The sequence below is a fragment of the Glycine soja genome, chromosome 6, assembly GCF_004193775.1.
Source record: "Glycine soja cultivar W05 chromosome 6, ASM419377v2, whole genome shotgun sequence".
In the NCBI taxonomy this organism is placed as follows: domain Eukaryota; kingdom Viridiplantae; phylum Streptophyta; class Magnoliopsida; order Fabales; family Fabaceae; genus Glycine; species Glycine soja.
This window is the reverse complement of record NC_041007.1, coordinates 39,176,576-39,194,037: the sequence shown is the minus strand read 5'-3', so window position 1 is coordinate 39,194,037 and position 17,462 is coordinate 39,176,576. Positions and strand designations below refer to the sequence as shown.

Genomic DNA, 17,462 nt, shown 5'->3' with positions numbered 1-17,462 from the left:
ATAGACAACATCATGTATTTTCGCTTCATGCACAACCAAGGAGGCAAATTGTAAATTACTAGCAGAACTGGCCATGAACTGTGTTGAGTGCTTAAGGTGCCATATGGATTCATTCCATCACTGGCTAGTCCAAGTCGAAGATTTCTTGACTCTTTCCCGAAATCCAGATACAAACCATCAATCTTCTTCCACTGCGAGCAATCAGCCGGATGACGGACCATTCCATCAGAAATCCTTCCATTTGCATGCCATGTAAGGTCTTTTGCGTCATCCTCATTAGAAAAAAGACGCTTAAACCTTGAAATGATTGGAAGATACCACAAAACCTTCGCTGGGGGGCCCTTGTTGGAGTTTTCATTAGAACTGCTTTCCTCTTCATCCTTCACTTTGTACCGTGAAGTCCCACAGCTAGGGCATTTCAACATTTCTTGGAATTCATGCCTGTACAGTATGCAATCATTGGGGCAAGCATGAATCTTCTGAGACTCCATACCCATCGAACACAATTTCTTTTTCGCCTTATAGTAACTTTTAGGCAACGTGTTGTCCTCTGGAAGCAGATTGTGCACTACCTCAAGCAGTGAGGTGAAACTTTTGTCACTCCACCCATACCTGGCCTTCACATTAACCAGACTTAACACAGCAGACAACAGGGTTAAGGAATTCTTGCACCCTGCATACAAAGGCTTCTTTGAATCACTCTGCAATCCTTCATACACAGGGGCGTGTGCTTGCTAGAAAGACTCTTGTCCAAGGTCACGAATCATGTCCTCCAACCGATCTCCCATTTCTACATCAAACGGTTCAGACTGGGACCCACTCTGCATGTCTGTGACTTCACCATGCCATATTCACGCCGTGTAATTCTTCTTGATCCCATCACACAATAGATGGTCTCGTATGTCATCGAGTAGTTGTCGTCTTCCATTCAAACAGTTGATGCAAGGACAATAATATTTTCCTTCTTCATTCGGTCGACCTCTTTCTGAAGCAAATTGCAAGAACTGTTCGACGCCATCCTCATATTCTAGGCTCATGCGACTTTCATTCATCCAACTTCGATCCATCTAAGCAATTCCATGCATGAAAATATCACTTTTTATTTATAGGTGTGGCCCTATCCCATTTAGGAAAACAGTCTTTTATGTTAGCTTCAAACGTCAGGGTTAGCATTATTTACAAAAATTTGACTAAATTTCGACAACATTTCGCATTGGTCTCCAAGTACACGACATGACATCGGTGAAATGAATTTCCCGATAATCAAGTATGCACTCAGAGAACAACTTGAAATGCATTGAACCGAAATTTAATCAAATTAATGAAAATAATAATAACCTTCACAAATGAATCTAACATAAAAATACCAGTCTCCCCAAACTGTCCAAACGGACAATTCAAGACTAAATACAATGACTAATGCAAACTGTCCGCAAGAGTCATTGCATTCAGTCTCAAACGGGAATCTAAGGTTCACTCAGCATGAACAACAATTGTTTATATAGCAAATTACACTGATCACATACAAGAACATACAAAAGGTAAAATTCAATTACAGACAATTATAGACACCAACAATTGTTTATGTAACTAATTTCAAATGCTGGGTTTCAAGGGTGCTTATGCTTTATTATTGTAGTTGGGTATATGTGTGTGTGTGTGTATCATGAGGGTCTGTGTGTATCATGAGGATGTGTGTAATTGTCATGCAAGTAAAATTTGAGGGCAAACTAGTGATCAATGTTGTTTTGTGTGATTACAGATTATGGAAATCTATCCACTATTGCTTTAAGTCTGAAGGACCCTGTTAGTGTGAAGGAGAGGAGGGAACATTTTCTGCAGGGTTTGGGCTTAGCTGATTCTACAAACCAACTATCTTGTGCCTAAAAGCAAGGATGAAATTCTCACCTTATGACTGCCCTTGAGCTTCCTATGAGTGATTGGGAGGACAAATGGATTGATGTGTACTTCAACATAAGTTCAAAGTTACAAGACATTTGCAATGCATTTAGCTCTGAGCTTTCACGTCTGAACTAGAGAAACCTTCCTCTTAAGTGTGCACTGCACAATTTAGACTATTTTTTTTGTTTTGCTCAGCGAAAATAGATAATATATGTGCAAGAGCCAAAGGGCAGGAAGATGAAGACAATCTCTTGACATTGTGTTTTGGTAAAAGACATATCAGTTTCGAAAGCAGCTAAAATTCTCACAAAGTTTGTCTCTGCTGACAATGGTACTTCTCATGTCATCAATGCATATCTCCACCGAGCTTCTGCATCTTTCAACGAGCTGAAGCAGCTCCACAAGGAGCTTGGATCATCTCACTCTCATAAGAAGCACAAAAGGCACACAATAGAGAATGGTAATGATAGTGGGAAGGTAGTGGGAAATTCCGTTCAAAGTGTTGATATTAACAAGGAGCTTAGCCTTGGGCATGTGAAAGTTGATCAGTTCAAAAGGCAACAAAGTGGTAGTGGGAATGCTGATGGTGAAAATTTTAGTCAACAACTTGAATGAGTTTGAAGCGGTTGATGCCTCTGTGAACAGAGACATGCAGCTAGTTCACTAATTATGCAGTAGCCTAACTCTGGTAGGTTTTGGGGGGGGGGGTGTTCCTTTGTAGGATTAGTAGTATTTTCGGTCTGTTAGTATTTTCTGTGTGTGGTTGTGCTTTGTGTGTGTGTGTGTGTGTGCCTGTGTGTGTGTGTGTGTGTATGTGGGTGTGGGTGTGGGTGTGTTTCTGTGTGTGTGTGTGTGTGTGTGTGGGTATGTGGTTGTGTGTGTGTGAGTGTGGGTATGTGGCTGTGTGTGTGTGTGTGTGTCGTTGTCAGTGTGTGTGTGTGGCTGTGTGTGTGTGGGAGTGTGGCTATCTGTGTGTGTGTGTGTGTGTGTGTGTGTGTGTTTGTGTGTCTGTGGCTGTGTGTGTGTGTGTGGGTATGTTGGTGTGTGTGTGTGTGTGTGTGGGTATGTTGGTGTGTGTGTGTGTGTGTCGCTGTGTGTGGTTGTTTGCGTGTATGTGTGTGTGTGTGGGTCTGTGGGTGTGTGTGTGTGTGTGTGTGTGTGTGTGCGCGTGTGTGTGGTTGTGTGTGTGTATGTGGGTGTGTGTGTCTGTGTGCGCGTGTGTGTGGTTGTGTGTGTGTATGTAGGTGTGTGTGTGTGTGTGTGTGTGTGTGGCTGTGTGTGTGTGTGTGTGAACAGCACAAGCTGAATTTCAAAGTTAGCTTTAGAGGCAGGAGACAAGTGGTGCTGAGCGACACGATGTGCCCATTCTGCTGCAATCATGAGGAGGACGTTGTCCACTTGTTCTTTAACTGCAATAAGACCCTACCTCTATGGTGGGAGTCATTATCTTGGATTGGAGTAGTGACTGCACTTCCACAATATCCAAGGGATCACTTTCTGCAGCATGGGCATCAGCTTGTTGGTAACACAAAGTCTACAAGGTGGAAGTGCTGGTGGGTTGTAGTAATGTGGACAATTTGGCAACAAAGGAATAAAACAGTCTTTCAAAACCAATGTTTCAACAGTAGCAAAGTCATGGATGATGCCCTACTACTACTTTGGTCATGGCTCAAGTCCAGCGACAAAGACTTTACAGTACATTTTAACCAATGGGCTACTAATCTAACATTAGGTTTCTGTACCTAGCCTAGGAGTAAGGGGGATGGATTATTGTAGTAGGGTGTTACATAGCTAGGTGTTGTGGTGCTGGCTTGGGTCCTATCAGTAAACATAGGAACCAGCTGGCCCCAAAAATACTGTAATTTTAGTACCACTGGTACTCACTGCACAAAAGTGGTTCACTCTTCTACTTTTCTTAATAATTAGTCATATGCTTGTATTAGTTTATTTCTAATTTTATTATATTGTAGTTGGGGTAGGGGGTATTTTAAATCGTCATATTCTAAGGCAGCACAACATTCCAATAAGTCCTGATATTGCAAGGCAGCAAGATTTTGGTAAAATTTTAGTGGAATCAGGCTTTGAGAAAGCTATTGGGTTTGTGTTAGATGACATCTACATCTACATTGCTGCATCATTGTTTCCCACTCTGTCATGAGTTGAAAGCTCTAACCTCTGCTACAAATCAGAAATCAAGCAAACCTTAGATCAACACATTGAAAGTGGTTTACTTTCATCAGAAATCAATAGCAGTGCTTCTCAAGTGGATTCACCCCAACCTATTATTACTAGTCCTGGTAAAGACATAGATTTTCTCACTCTAAAGCCCCCCAGCTTGAACCTGTGGTAGAAGAACCTCACGTGCTAAAAGGAGACAAAGACATGGCTACCACAACTGATATCCAGAACCAAAGTCAAAGTCACAAGCAATTGGAAGCAGAAGGGAGATTAAAAAGCAAAATTGTTTGTAACAATCAGGTGTTGGAAGAGGCCCAACAATTATGGGACTTGGGGACAAGCATAGGCTTGGAAGCAGACACATGTCACTCTGATTTTATTCAAAGCTTTGCAGATATGGAAGCCAGAGACAAAAATGAATCTATGGAGTTAGGAGAGAGGAAAACTCATAGATGAATATTCTTTCCTACAACATTAGAGGGTTGGGCAGTGGCAGTCACAACATATATATACAGAAGGGCAGTAGATAAAAATACAAAAATATTCAACACTAACAATTAACAAGTTCTGAGAGTTAAAATCACAGTAAATACTTCAAAGATATCAGTCCAATAAAAAAAAGGTCATGTAGAGAGGCATGAAGATATCAGTCCCATGAAAGAAAGGTCATGTAGAGAGGCATAGCATAAGTTACAAATATACCAGTAATGCATACAACAACAATTTCAAATTAGTTTTCGAATCAAAGATATAAATACCTGAGTTCGAGGCTTCAGCACAATTGACTTTCTAGCAATGACCGCAGGACCAGTTTGAATTTCGAAACAGCAATGACCACATGATCAACAATGGCTAAAATCGCTCCCAATGGAATCTGGAAATACTATGGCAGCATAATTTAGTGTTTAGCAAATTAATTTGACTACAACAGGAGATAATCAGGATATTCAAGAAAACCTAGAGAATGATGTAACAAATTCATCAAATGAAAGGTAAAATGGTAACTTAAATACAGTCTGATGATTCTCATCATATATCCTTGTTTCTATTACTACTGTATTGATTCTGATGTCATTGTTTTTAAACAATATTTTTCTTTTATTTGGTAAATTTTTAAATTTGTGGGTGTTGCCCACCAAAGCATTGTTTTTAAATTTTTCATTTGCTCTACCTATTGTATACTTGGTGTATTGATTTATGGAGTTTATTACCAGGACTCAAGCTTTTCACATGTTATTGGTAGTGACGATGAAAATAAAAATTATATTGGGAGTAAGGACATTGATGAAAGGCAAACAACCTTTGTGAAGGGTAGACAGCTGCTCCATGGTGTTTTGATTGCCAATGAGGTGGTTGAGGAGGCTAGGAGGTCTAAGAGGCCTTGCATGGTGTTTAAAGTGGACTTTGAAAAAGCTTACGGCTCAATGTCTTGGCAATTTCTGTTTTATATGATGGGAAGAATGGGGTTCTGTGATAGATGGATTGGTTGGATTAAGGGGTGCCTCACATCAGCCTCTATATCTATTCTTGTGAATGGAAACCCAACCTCTGAATTTAAGCCTCAAAGAGCCTTGAGACAAGGGGACCCTTTGGCCCCCTTATTGTTTGTCTTGGTGGCTGAAGGTTTGACAGGAATGATGAGGGAAGCTTCAATCAAAAACTGCTTTCAAAGCTTCTTGGTTTGGAAGCATAAGATCCCAGTGAACATCCTCGAATTTGCTGATAATACTATTTTTTTTGGAGAAGCTTCTATGGATAATGTCAAAGCTGTGAAGGCCATTCTTAGAAGCTATGAGATGGTCTCAGGCTTGAGAATTAACTTTTCCAAGAGCCACTTTGGAGCAATTGGCCAATCTGAAGAATGGTGTTGTTTTGCTGCTGATTACCTTAATTGTGCCATGCTTCAATTCCCCTTTTGCTACCTAGGGTTGCCTATAGGCATTAATCCGAGAAGAAAGGTGGTGTGGGAGCCTATCATTTGAAAGTTTGAGGCTAGGTTGAACTAGTGGAATCAAAGGAGCATCTCAAAGGTTGGAAGAATCACCCTTATCAATGTTATTTTAACAATATTACCGTTGTTTTACTTGTCTTTTTACAGGGCTCCCTCAGCAGTGATTAATAGATTAAATGCTATTCAAAGACATTTTCTTTGGGGTGGCAATTCCGAACGAAAGAAGATTGCTTCGATAGCTTGGAGTCATGTATGTTCATCAAGAGAAAGGGGAGGTTTGGGTATTAAAGATATCAAGGCCCTCAACAATGCTCTTTTAATTAAATGGAAAAGGTTGATGTTCCAGCAAAGTGATCAGCTATGGAGCCGTATTCTGAATTCTAAATACAGAGGCTGGAGAGGCTTGGAAGGGGAGCCACAAAAGCCTAATTTCTCTCATTGGTGGTCTGACTTGAGATCCATTAATCAGCATGGGTGTATGGTTGAGGTTTCTAAGCAGTTTATTTGGAGGCTGGGAATAGGTGATCAAATTCTGTTCTGGGAGGACTATTGGATGGATGGGGGGATAGCTCTTCAAGATAAATATCCAGAGCTATATCGTATTTCCTTGCAAAAATAGCATACAGTAGCAGAGTTGGGCTCTTTCTGTGAATCGGGGTGGGAATGGAAATTCTCTTGGAGGCGCAATCTGTTTGACAATGAAATGGGGATAGCCTCAGATTTTATTGACCAGACTGTTGTGATCAATTTAAATGCTTCGTGAAAGGATAGTTGGGTGTGGGGAGCTGCTTCTAATGGGATATTATCTTCCAAATCTGCTTGTGTTTGCATTAAAGCTGAGCAGTCTTCTGAAGATCATCATCTTGGTTTCTGCCAGCTGTGGGATACTAAAATTTCTCCTAGAGCCTTAACCTTTGCGTGGAGATTGCTTTGGGATAGGCTTCCTTCTAAGGAGAACCTATCCAGGAGACAAGTTGATCTTGCCAATGACTTATGCCCCTTCTGTCAAAGCAATTCTAAATCTGCTTCTCATCTGTTTTTCACTTGTCAAAAAGGTCTGCCTTTGTGGTGGGAATTTAACACCTGGGTTAAGGAGGATAGAGCTCTTCACTGCAGGCCCATGGATCATTTCCTTCAGCACTCCTCCATAGCAGGTTCGAAGGCTTCGAATACAAGAAAGAAAATTTGGTGGATAACAGCTACAAGGTCCATATGGAAGCTCCGAAATGATGTGATCTTTCATAACCAGGCTTTCCACATTTCTAAGTTGGTGGATAACACTAACTTCCTCACTTGGTCCTGGCTGAGGGGGTGGGAAAAGGACTTCAATGCCCCTTTTCATCAATGGTCCTAAGCCATGTCTATGGCCTTTATTTAGTTTGTGGTCTGTTGGGTTAAGGTTATGGGGGTTTCTTGTAGGGCATTTGTGTTCTGTATTTTTGGACTCATGTTCCTGGAGATATTATCTCCTTCTTATCTTGTAGTACCCCTGGTACTATTATTTGATTAATATATATTATCTTTGCAGTTAAAAAAAAAAGGACATTTCTAGGTTTTCAATTTAAACCATTTGTAATTTCTCTCTTTGCTACTGATAAAAATAATTCTCTCTTTGCTTGTGTTTCAATAGACTGTGATGCTAGTTTTTCTTTCAGACAACAACGGTGCTAGTTCCTTATCAGTGCAAAACAAAGATATTTATGCAGAACTTTTGAAGAAAGCAAAAAAGTTGAACAAACTGAAAGAAAAGGTGGTTTTATTGTCGCACTTGAACAATAAGGCCTAATGTTAAAGTTGGTATAAAACAAGAACAAGTTACACAAAGAAAATTAACATTAGGCCTTATTGTTCAAGTGGGACTTGTTTTTGTTTGTTCGCATATCCCTAATAGTAATTCTTCTTGTACCAAAACTAAGATCTTGCACCTTTCTGTTTGTTTTATGTTTCTAAAAAGAATATTTTAGGCCCAAATTAGCGCAGGTAAATGCATGGTTTGCAGCGAATGGTAAGATTCACACTGCCCACTAATCCAGAATATAAATTCTTCCCGCTGTTCATGAGAACTTTGTTTAGTTATCCTTCTTTCATGAATCTACCTCCCAATCCTAGTGAAACATGGAATCATTTAGAAGAGAGGTTTAAATATTCAGTGTTGAACCTTTTGGAGATGATGATGCCTGAAGGATATACTCCATTCGACATACATGTGGCTATAATACTCGGGTGTCTTGTCATTTGCTTAAAATGGTGGGTTGTCAATTTTTGGAATGAAATATATATTTGACTGAATTTAAATTTTATACAATTTCGATTTAAAAGACATTATCAACTAATTAAAAATGACCATAAATATTTAGATTCAAATTTTTATCTACAAGCTTACTTTTGAAAGTAACCCAACATGCCACCAAAGTAAGTTTACTGTCCAAATTAAATTTAGTGCTCCAAAAACAAAAAACAAAAAACGAAAAAATCAAACATGCCATAGCAATGTGCAAGCATGAGTAGTTTCCTAACAAAAAAGAGAATGAAAAAAAAGTTTTAAACATTTTCACAATCATTCCAAGCAGAGACACGAGGGTAAATTATGGGGCAGCAACCATTTGACATATTGACCATTGAGCAACAACATTAGCAAGTATTAATTACTTCACAGATTTCAGGCTCGATTGTAGAAGCCAGCTGTTTAACCGTTTTCTTTATTATTATTTGGTTCAATCCAACTTAATCAGCCACTAGTCCAGATCAAGCGTTGATTTGAATCATAGGTATAACTAAACCAGTCAAACACAGCCAAAAACAATGGAAGAGTGGCATAAAACACTATAACTAGAATTTGATTTCAAACTATTGACTCTTCTTGACTCGAGAATTTATACAAGTTTAAAATGTTTACTAAATTTATCCATGAGAGTTTAATTGAGAATTAACTCTTTTTCTCTATCTAGAATTGAAAAACTCTTTTGAGAGTCAATGGGTTAACTCTAGAGAGTTTGACAACAATGTTGTAGAGGAAAATAATGCTGCAGAGTTTGACAAAAAACAAGTCGCACTTGAACAATAAGGCCTAATGTTAAAGTCGCACTTGTGTTTTCTATTTTTTCAATTCATGAGATGTTAAAAAGCTTTGAACATCAGAATATGGCTTTACAATATGGGCCTAAATTGGACCAGCCATCAGTATTATTACTTAATGAACCTCCAAGCTACTTGGGCCACACCCCCTCCAAAAATAAAAATGCAATGGGATGTAATTGGCAGGCACCTCGGACATCTTTGACTTCAACAATTGGATTTCTGACATGGAACTGCTGGAGATCAAATCTTTTGGTAGCAGATTTACTTGGTTTAGACCCAATGGATCTGTGAAGAGCAGACTAGACAGGTGTCTGGTCTTTGAATAGTGGCTATCTCATTGGCCTGATTCCTCACAACATGTAATCCAAAGGGACTTTGCAGACCACTGCCCAATTATCTTGAAAACAGATATGGTAGACTGGGGCCCTAAGCCCTTTAGGGTGCTGGATTGGTGGCTCAAACACAAAGATTATCAAAGAATGGTGAAGGAAACATGGAATGTGATATGTCTAAATTCCTTGGGTGAAGTGGGATGTGATATGTCTCCCCAAGGAGGATGGGGGCCTTGGGGTCAAGGATATTTCTAAATTCAATGCAACCTTGATGGGTAGATGGATCTGGGCTTTATCCTCTAATCACAACCAGTTGTGGGCCAGAATACTAATGTCAAAATATGGAGGTTGGTCAGATCTTTGTAATGTAAGTGACAAAGCTTGGCATTCTCAATGGTGGAAGGACCTCCGAAAGCTATATCAGTAGCCTGAGTTCAGTCTTATTCATCAGCAGATGGTATGGAAGGTAGGGGGAGGGGAAAAAATTAAATTCTGGAAAGATAAATGGTTGGGGGATGATTGTAAACTTGAACAGCAATATAATCAGTTGTTCCTGATTAGTGGTCAGCAGAATAGTACCATCTCGAACATGGGAAGCTTCTCTCAAGGCAATTGGTGTTGGGGCATAAAGTGGAGAAGGAATCTATTTGATTATGAGCAACATATAGTTGTGGCATTTATGGAAGCAATTACTGATATACAAATCCAGCTTCATATGCAGGATATTATAAAGTACATATTGAGAAGTTTTGAACTTGCATCCGGATTAAAGATCAACTTTGCAAAGAGTAGTTTCGGAGCAATAGGAAAATCTGATCAATGGTGGAAAGAAGCGGCTAAGTATCTCAATTGCAGAATTTTGTCCTTGCCGTTCATGTATCTTGGTATCCCCATTGGGGATAACCCAAGACGTAATGAGTTTTGGGATCCTATACTCCAAAAGTGTGAGAGAAAACTATCCACTTGGAAGCACAGACACATATCTTTTGGGGGGGAGAGTGACCTTGATCAATTCAATCCTAACAACAATTCCCATATATTTCTTTTCTTTTTTCAGGGTACCTTCAAAAATAATAGTCAAAATGGAAGCCATTCAACGAAGATTTTTCTGGGGAGGAGGGCAGGATCAGAGGAAGATTGCATGGGTAGATTGGAAGACCATTTGCCTACCAAAAGACAAAGGTGGACTGGACATTAAATACCTAAGGACCTTCAATTCAGCTTTGTTGGGGAAGTGGCGTTGGGAACTCTTTCATAATCAGGAGGAACTTTGGGCCAAGGTGATTTGCTCGAAATATGATGGGCGGAGGGCAGTGGAGAATGGAATAACAGGCAGTCATGACTCAATATGGTGGAAAGATCTAATTTCAGTTCATAAGCAGCAGCAGAACAGAGCAATTTTAAGGGAGACTTCATGGAAGGTGGGCGGTAGGCAGAAGTTTAGGTTTTGGGAAGATCCTTGGACAGCTGATGAAGTGCCTTTAATGGTTAAATTCCCTAGGTTATATCAGATTTCACGCCAACAAAATCAATTGATTAACCAGGTGGGGAGTGTCACAAATCAGGGTTGGGAATAGAAGTTTAATTGGAGGAGGTCCCTGTTTGATTCTGAAGTTGCAATGGTAGACATTTTTCTAGGGGAGATTCCACGGTAGCTGTTGGAATTTTATAAGGAGGATACATGGATTTGGAAATTTGACTCAAGTGGTTACTACTCAACAAGCAGTGGATATAAACTGCTATGGGGAGAAACAATGGGGGCCCATCAGAATTTAGAATTTTCGGAGCTATGGAAACTCAAAATCCCAGCCAAGGCGGCAGTGTTTGCATGGAGACTAATCAGAAACAGTCTACCAACAAGGAAAAATCTCAGCAGGAGGCAGTGCAGGTAAATGACATGCTCTGTCCTTTTTGCAAAAATAAAGAGGAAGATGCTGCTCATTTATTCTTCACCTGCAACAGCATCCTCCCTCTATGGTGGGAGTCAATGTCATGGGATAATTTATCATCAGCAATGCCACAACATCCCAGGGATCATTACCTTCAACATGGACATAATGCTGCTGAAGGGAAAAAGTCCACAAGATGGAAATGTTGGTGGATTGCCTTGACATCCACAATATGGAAGCACAGAAACAAAATTGTCTTCCAAAATGCTAATTTCGATGGAAGCAAGTTGATGGATGATGCGGTTTTCCTCATCTGGTCGTGGATCAAAACAATGGAGAAGGATTTTGTAATGCATTTTAATCATTGGTCATCTAATCTCAAGGAGGGGTTTAGTAGTTAGGATGGAATGGGCGAAGGTGTATCATGTAACATTTTATTGTGCCCTCAGCTAGGTTCAGTTAAAAACTGGATTCTTACTTGACACATATATACTAATTTGAAACCAAAGTACCACTGGTACTCATTCAAATCTATAATATATATTTTTTGCTGAGCAAAAAAAAATGGTATTGAAAGCTGATCCCAGTGGTGTATATTCCACTAAGTCAGCCTACAGATTATTGATGAGCAGCAATCAAATTCCAGAGGCCAACATCTTAAAGACAATTTGCTAATGATAAAAATAAGCAAAACCACAAAAAAATCTAGCAACTCTTACCACCGCAACTAAACGTAGACCTTAGTCATTAAACATTGCAAAGAAGTATGCAAATAATACTGCTATGAACATCACTAGCTACAGGCTCACCATGCAGTAGGCATAATCACCATTCGTATTTCATATTTTTAATAGAAGATAAAACACATGCCAAACAAGTTATATATCAAACAAATTTATATGGAAGGCATTTGGAAAATTTGTGACATACCAAACAAGTGCCCCAAACTCCAAAATAATTGCAAGAAGTGTCAGTAACTTGTTATGAACCTGCTTAATGCAAAATAATGAGATAGTGAGCCAAGCAGGATCCTTATCACTAGTTATCTCTACTGGTGCTCCAAGCATTCTATAGATTTAACAGAGACAAACTTCAACATGTTTCCTAAGTAAACTACAAATGAAAAAGAGACCAAGCTTACCTCGAACCCAAACAGTGACAATGACAGTGAGATCTAACAAAATGGCACGAAACTTTAAGCTTTCCTCGTACCTCAATCAACAATACTGCAACTGAAGACGTATTATTATTATTATCATCAATAAAACATGAACACCCAAGGAAACTTAGCATACACGAATTTGACCTACGTATCTCGCGGAGAAAGCTTTGACCTTTGAGCACTCACGAGTGTTTCAGCACCCTAGTAGCAACAGTGTATGTAGGGTTTTCTTCGAGCGAGGACAATGTGGGTTCTGTGGGGTTCGAGCGATGGCAATGTGGGTTTTCTGGCAGTGTAGGGGGTTCTGTGGGTTCCAGCGAGGACAATGTGAGTTTTCTGGCAGTGTAGGGGGATCTGTAGGTTCGAGCAACGACAATGTGGGTGTTGAGGGAGCGGTTTCCGGCAGATTTCAGGCGGGAGGAGAAAGAGAAGAGCGATTTCAGGTAGGAGGATGACAAAGAGAAGAGGGAGGGCAAAGTTTTCGAGCGCGCGCGGCTTGTGAAATCTCAATTTTTATTAACTTATAAACATAACAACATCGGTTTTTTTATGGATAACCGATGTTAACTGAATATAGTTAACATCGATTTTGTAAAAACCAATGTTAAAATCAAATACATTACATCGGTTTTTTAACAAACCGATGTTAAAATCAACACCTTAACATCGGCTTCCTCAAAACCGATGTTAACTTCATAGAGTTAACATCGGTTTTGCCCAAACCGATGTTACCATATTCATCTTAACATCATGTTAACATCGGTTTTTTAAATAACCGATGTTAACATGAAGTAGTTAACATCGGTTTTGCTAAAACCGATGTTAAGTAACTCCATTTAATTACAAAAATGCCACCGCGCTTCCGTTAACATCGGTTTTAGCTATAACCGATGTTAATAGGGCGATGTAGAAAGCTTTTTTTTAGTAGTGCTCGATTCTTAGACTTCTCTGCTATTGAGGTGGATCGCCTGTACCGAGATCGAGAGAAAGGAAACCCTTAATTTTATTTTTCACTTCTTTCAAAATTACTTCGATAATCAATAAAATCCACTAAAATTAAATACACATCAAATTATAACTGTGTTTGTAAAAGAGAGAAATATCGCTTGATGCATAGAATTCAGCTACCTTTTGAAACCATATGTAAACATAAAACACTTAAGCAAATTAATTGATTTTAGAAAAATCACACTACCCTTGAGTAATATTCTCATCTTCTATCTTTTTCTCATTTCCTTGACTTGTCTTCCGTTGGGGTGGATCACTTGAAGTCATATGGGGAAAGAAAATCCTTAATTTTATATTTCAATCCTTCCAAAACTACTAAATATATATATATATATATATATATATATATATATATATATATATATATATATAATTGGAGCCCAAGTTCATGACTGCACAATGAGAAGCATGCAAATTGACTATAGGTAGTCCAAATTCTTCTTCCGCCATTTGATTTAGGGATTTTGGAATGGACTGTTTTCTTCTCAAATCTGAATCCCAAAAAAGCCAAAGAAATAATAAGTAAATACACTCATAATTTCTTCATAGTTTAAAATATAATAAAATAAAAGTGTTGCGATGATCATAAAACAAAGTATATTAATTGTCACTTATTAAATAAAATTTGGAAGTAAGTGATAAATATTTTTCCATAAAATACAAGTCACATTAATTTTTATGTTTTCATAATAACTTTATATTAAAGTGTAATAAAAAGTAATAAATGTTTAAAACACAATTGACCAAGTGTACTGCACACTATATGAATGCCATGGTGTCAAGGTAGAGTATGGAGGCGCGCGACAGAGTTCCAGCAGGCTAGCTAGGGTTTTAATTTTTTTCAGCGGAATTAAGATGGTATTTTACTAAAACCTGTCTTAAATTTTATTAGCCATAACATTCTAATGCGGTTTTCAATAACCGTCTTAGAATGTGTGTTGTAAAAGGCAATTTTTCATTACAATAATTACAACAATGCCACAGGCTCATTTTCTAAGGCGGTCCACTTAGAACCATCATAAAATAGGTGTCGTAGAAACTTATATTTCTAGTAGTGCTTCCACTCCCTTCTTTGAAATCAAGCTTCTCAAACGCTTCTAGAGTCACATTCATCGATTATTACAAATTAAAATGTTTCCATCCACTTCAATGTTCTCCCTCGTTACTTAGAGGAATTAATGATTTGGTCTTGATCTAATATAATGGTATAAGGTTGCCGACATATAATGCACAGGATCCAAATAGTAAAATTGTGTAATAAGAAACTTTATCTATGTTTTAGTTTGGTTTCTTATGTTTAAAAAGTTTCACTTTAGTCTCTTGTTCTCTTTTCACTCTCATTTTTTATTTGATCCTCACAAACCTCACTTGGAGACATAGGTGCGAGGGTAACCTTTTTCCCTTTATGTACAAATGAAAATTTGTTTGTGACACCATTATGGACAACATCCTTATCATACTGCCAAGGCCTTCCACATAAGAGATTGCTAGCCTCCATTGGGACTACATCAAACAGTATCTCATCAACATATTTTCCAATGGAAAAACATATCAAAACTTGTATATCTACAACTAGCTCCCCATTCTTACTCAACCATTGTAGTTTGTAGGGCCTAGGGTGAGGGGAAGTTTTCAAAGAAAGCTTTTCTATCAATCTTTGGCTAGCTACATAAGTGCAATTTCCCCCATCAATAATCAAAGATCATATTTTCCCCATGACCATGCACCTAGTATGAAAAATTTTCTCCCTTTGTGTTTCATCTCAATCCTTACACACACTCCCCAGTAACCTCCTAACCATCAAAAGATCACCTTTCAAGGGTTGTACATCACATTGACTTTCACACTCAGTAGAAGAACTAGAAGAGCCGAAAAAAGATGCACTAGTAATAACCCCATACCCAACACAGCCATTGTCCTTTTGTTAGGACATTGGGAAACAATATGACCCTTTCCCAAACACTTAAAACATTTAATAGAACTCGCTTTTTAAGAAGTGGGAGTAGGGTTAGAATTATTTTTACCAAGGGAAGCACCTTTTCATGAGATTTAAATGAAGATCCTCTCTCCTTCTTGTATATTTGTTTCCTCTTTACTTGTTGTTCCACCTTGATAGCTTGATGAATGAGATCCTCCAAAGAGGCATAGTGGTGCAACTCTACAATGTCTTGGATCTCCCTATTGAGACCATGCAAAAACCTTGCCATGGTGGCCTCTTGAGACTTCTCAATTTGATCCCTAATCAAGAAAATTTCCATCTCTTTGTAATATTCATCCGCACTCCTGTTTTAAAATAAGCGTCTCTTATATGAGCGTTTTCATACAAAATAGATAGAATTTATTTTTATAAATGAATAGATTTGTTACAAGAAAACAACAAAATCTTATTATTAGAGATGTATGTGGAAAAATATTTTACACCATGTACATTTTGTACAGTAGAATGTTTTTTAAGATATTATAAACATGTTTTAATGCATAAAACAAAATATTTATATCCCATTCAATAAATAATTAATAATTTTTAGTATTTTTTAATGACATGTTCATCATGGGTTCTTCTATTCGGTATATTAAAATTATGTTATGCTTATTTTAAGGTTATATAATGGCTCTAAGGTCCTAAGATGGTTTTTTTTTTTTGGGGGGGGGGGGTACTCGAGGTGTGTATGTGTGGTTCTTTGTCAAACCCAGTGGTTTGGATTTATGAACTTATATGTCCAACAGATATGGTATTCCCTGTCTAGTACAGGTCTTGGTATTGGTGACTTCTGTGAGGCATAATGGGACTGGAAAACGGCTTATTTGTGCACCAGTTATTTTATTCATATAACCTAAGCATCAGGTGGAGTAAATGATAATACTCATTATTAATTCTCAGGTTGACCTCTGGGTAGTATTCATGGTACTTTGAAGCTTCTATCAATTAGATAAGATAAGACCCTTAGTAGGGTTGGTGTAACTGAAATGTGTATTGGCTTTTTGTGATGCTCTTTAATAATTTATATATGCTAATGATAGCTCGTATCCACTATGGCTTTATAAATCAATGGGATTTTTTTTGTCACTTTTGTAGTTTGATATATGGTCAAATTACATTTGTTGAATACAATTCTCTTTGCTGTCAATGCTACTGTTGCATGTTCAAGAATATGAAATCTTAATATGGTTCAAGAATATCAAATTGTACATACACCTTGATTTCTCTTTATCAATCTTTCATATGATACCATTAATCACATCAGTCATTTATCTCTCCATCTCTGAGTGCATGGATGACCATCCAACATAAAGATGTTCATAACAAATGGTCTTGACTCTAAGTTATAGGTATGTTGATGTTGTTAATTACTTGGAAAAAGAACGTTGTAGCAATAATTAATAATCCCACCTTACTAAAGCTGGATTGTCTCTAGTTGAAGGTATTTGTGAGTTTTAGTAAGATATCACTTATCACTTATCCTTTCTGTCTCTGTAGCTCTTATTGACAGATCGTGACTCCCCAATATCTATTTCCAATATATAATGTGTTTTGCAAGACTAAGTACCAACTACGTTCACAAGAAAATACTAATCATGCATCAACTTGAATATCATATAGCTTGAGTTGGGATTGATCAACTTACTTTTGATAAGGCCAAAGAGAACAAGTCCAGAATTTGTTGTTTAAAGCATCATGGTAGTTCTTAATGTCTGGTCTGCTCTTCAGATGGAACCTGCGCTCCTTCCTGCATCTCGTGCAATGCAGGAACTCATCCCTGTGAAAGTTTTGTTTCCTCATTGCAGAGTCTTTCCGATTAGCCACATTTTCCTGGTTTGTGTAATATTTTATCAGAGGTGTCTCCAGAGTGGAACTTTGTCTTCATCTGCGCAATAAAGCCAGATGTTTCTCTTCCACCTTCCACTCCCTTCCCTTAAAGCATGTTTCTCAAATGCTTCTATAGTGACATATTTTTTTTTAA

General features: G+C 38.1%; 3 protein-coding genes across 3 annotated transcripts; all 3 read left to right on the top strand.

Annotated features, from left to right (window-relative positions):
* The first annotated feature begins 4,284 nt into the window (after positions 1–4,284).
* Positions 4,285–7,385, top strand: LOC114416214. Its single transcript, XM_028381079.1, has 5 exons — positions 4,285–4,380; positions 5,295–5,944; positions 6,179–6,281; positions 6,378–6,518; positions 6,798–7,385. Exons 1-5 carry the CDS (start codon positions 4,285–4,287, stop codon positions 7,383–7,385), a joined length of 1,578 nt encoding a protein of 525 aa, XP_028236880.1.
* Positions 7,386–10,030: 2,645 nt separating this feature from the next.
* LOC114416213 lies at positions 10,031–11,018 on the top strand. The gene is made up of 2 exons (XM_028381078.1): positions 10,031–10,383; positions 10,499–11,018. The coding sequence occupies exons 1-2, from the start codon at positions 10,031–10,033 to the stop codon at positions 11,016–11,018; spliced, it is 873 nt and encodes a 290-aa protein (XP_028236879.1).
* Positions 11,019–11,182: 164 nt separating this feature from the next.
* LOC114416212 lies at positions 11,183–11,731 on the top strand. Its single transcript, XM_028381077.1, has one exon. It carries the CDS (start codon positions 11,183–11,185, stop codon positions 11,729–11,731), a length of 549 nt encoding a protein of 182 aa, XP_028236878.1.
* Positions 11,732–17,462: the final 5,731 nt, after the last annotated feature.

What these genes read in the sequence shown, in the direction of transcription:
- LOC114416214 (XM_028381079.1), top strand. Translation starts at nt 4,285, where the DNA reads ATGGCTACCACAACTGATATCCAGAACCAAAGTCAAAGTCACAAGCAA. An exon ending in AAATTGTTTGTAACAATCAG is followed by an intron (nt 4,381 to 5,294) that starts GTGTTGGAAGAG and finishes GTTTATTACCAG; the next exon opens with GACTCAAGCTTTTCACATGT. An exon ending in ATTGGCCAATCTGAAGAATG is followed by an intron (nt 5,945 to 6,178) that starts GTGTTGTTTTGC and finishes GTCTTTTTACAG; the next exon opens with GGCTCCCTCAGCAGTGATTA.
- LOC114416213 (XM_028381078.1), top strand. Translation starts at nt 10,031, where the DNA reads ATGGGAAGCTTCTCTCAAGGCAATTGGTGTTGGGGCATAAAGTGGAGA. An exon ending in TGGGATCCTATACTCCAAAA is followed by an intron (nt 10,384 to 10,498) that starts GTGTGAGAGAAA and finishes TTCTTTTTTCAG; the next exon opens with GGTACCTTCAAAAATAATAG.
- LOC114416212 (XM_028381077.1), top strand. Translation starts at nt 11,183, where the DNA reads ATGGGGAGAAACAATGGGGGCCCATCAGAATTTAGAATTTTCGGAGCT.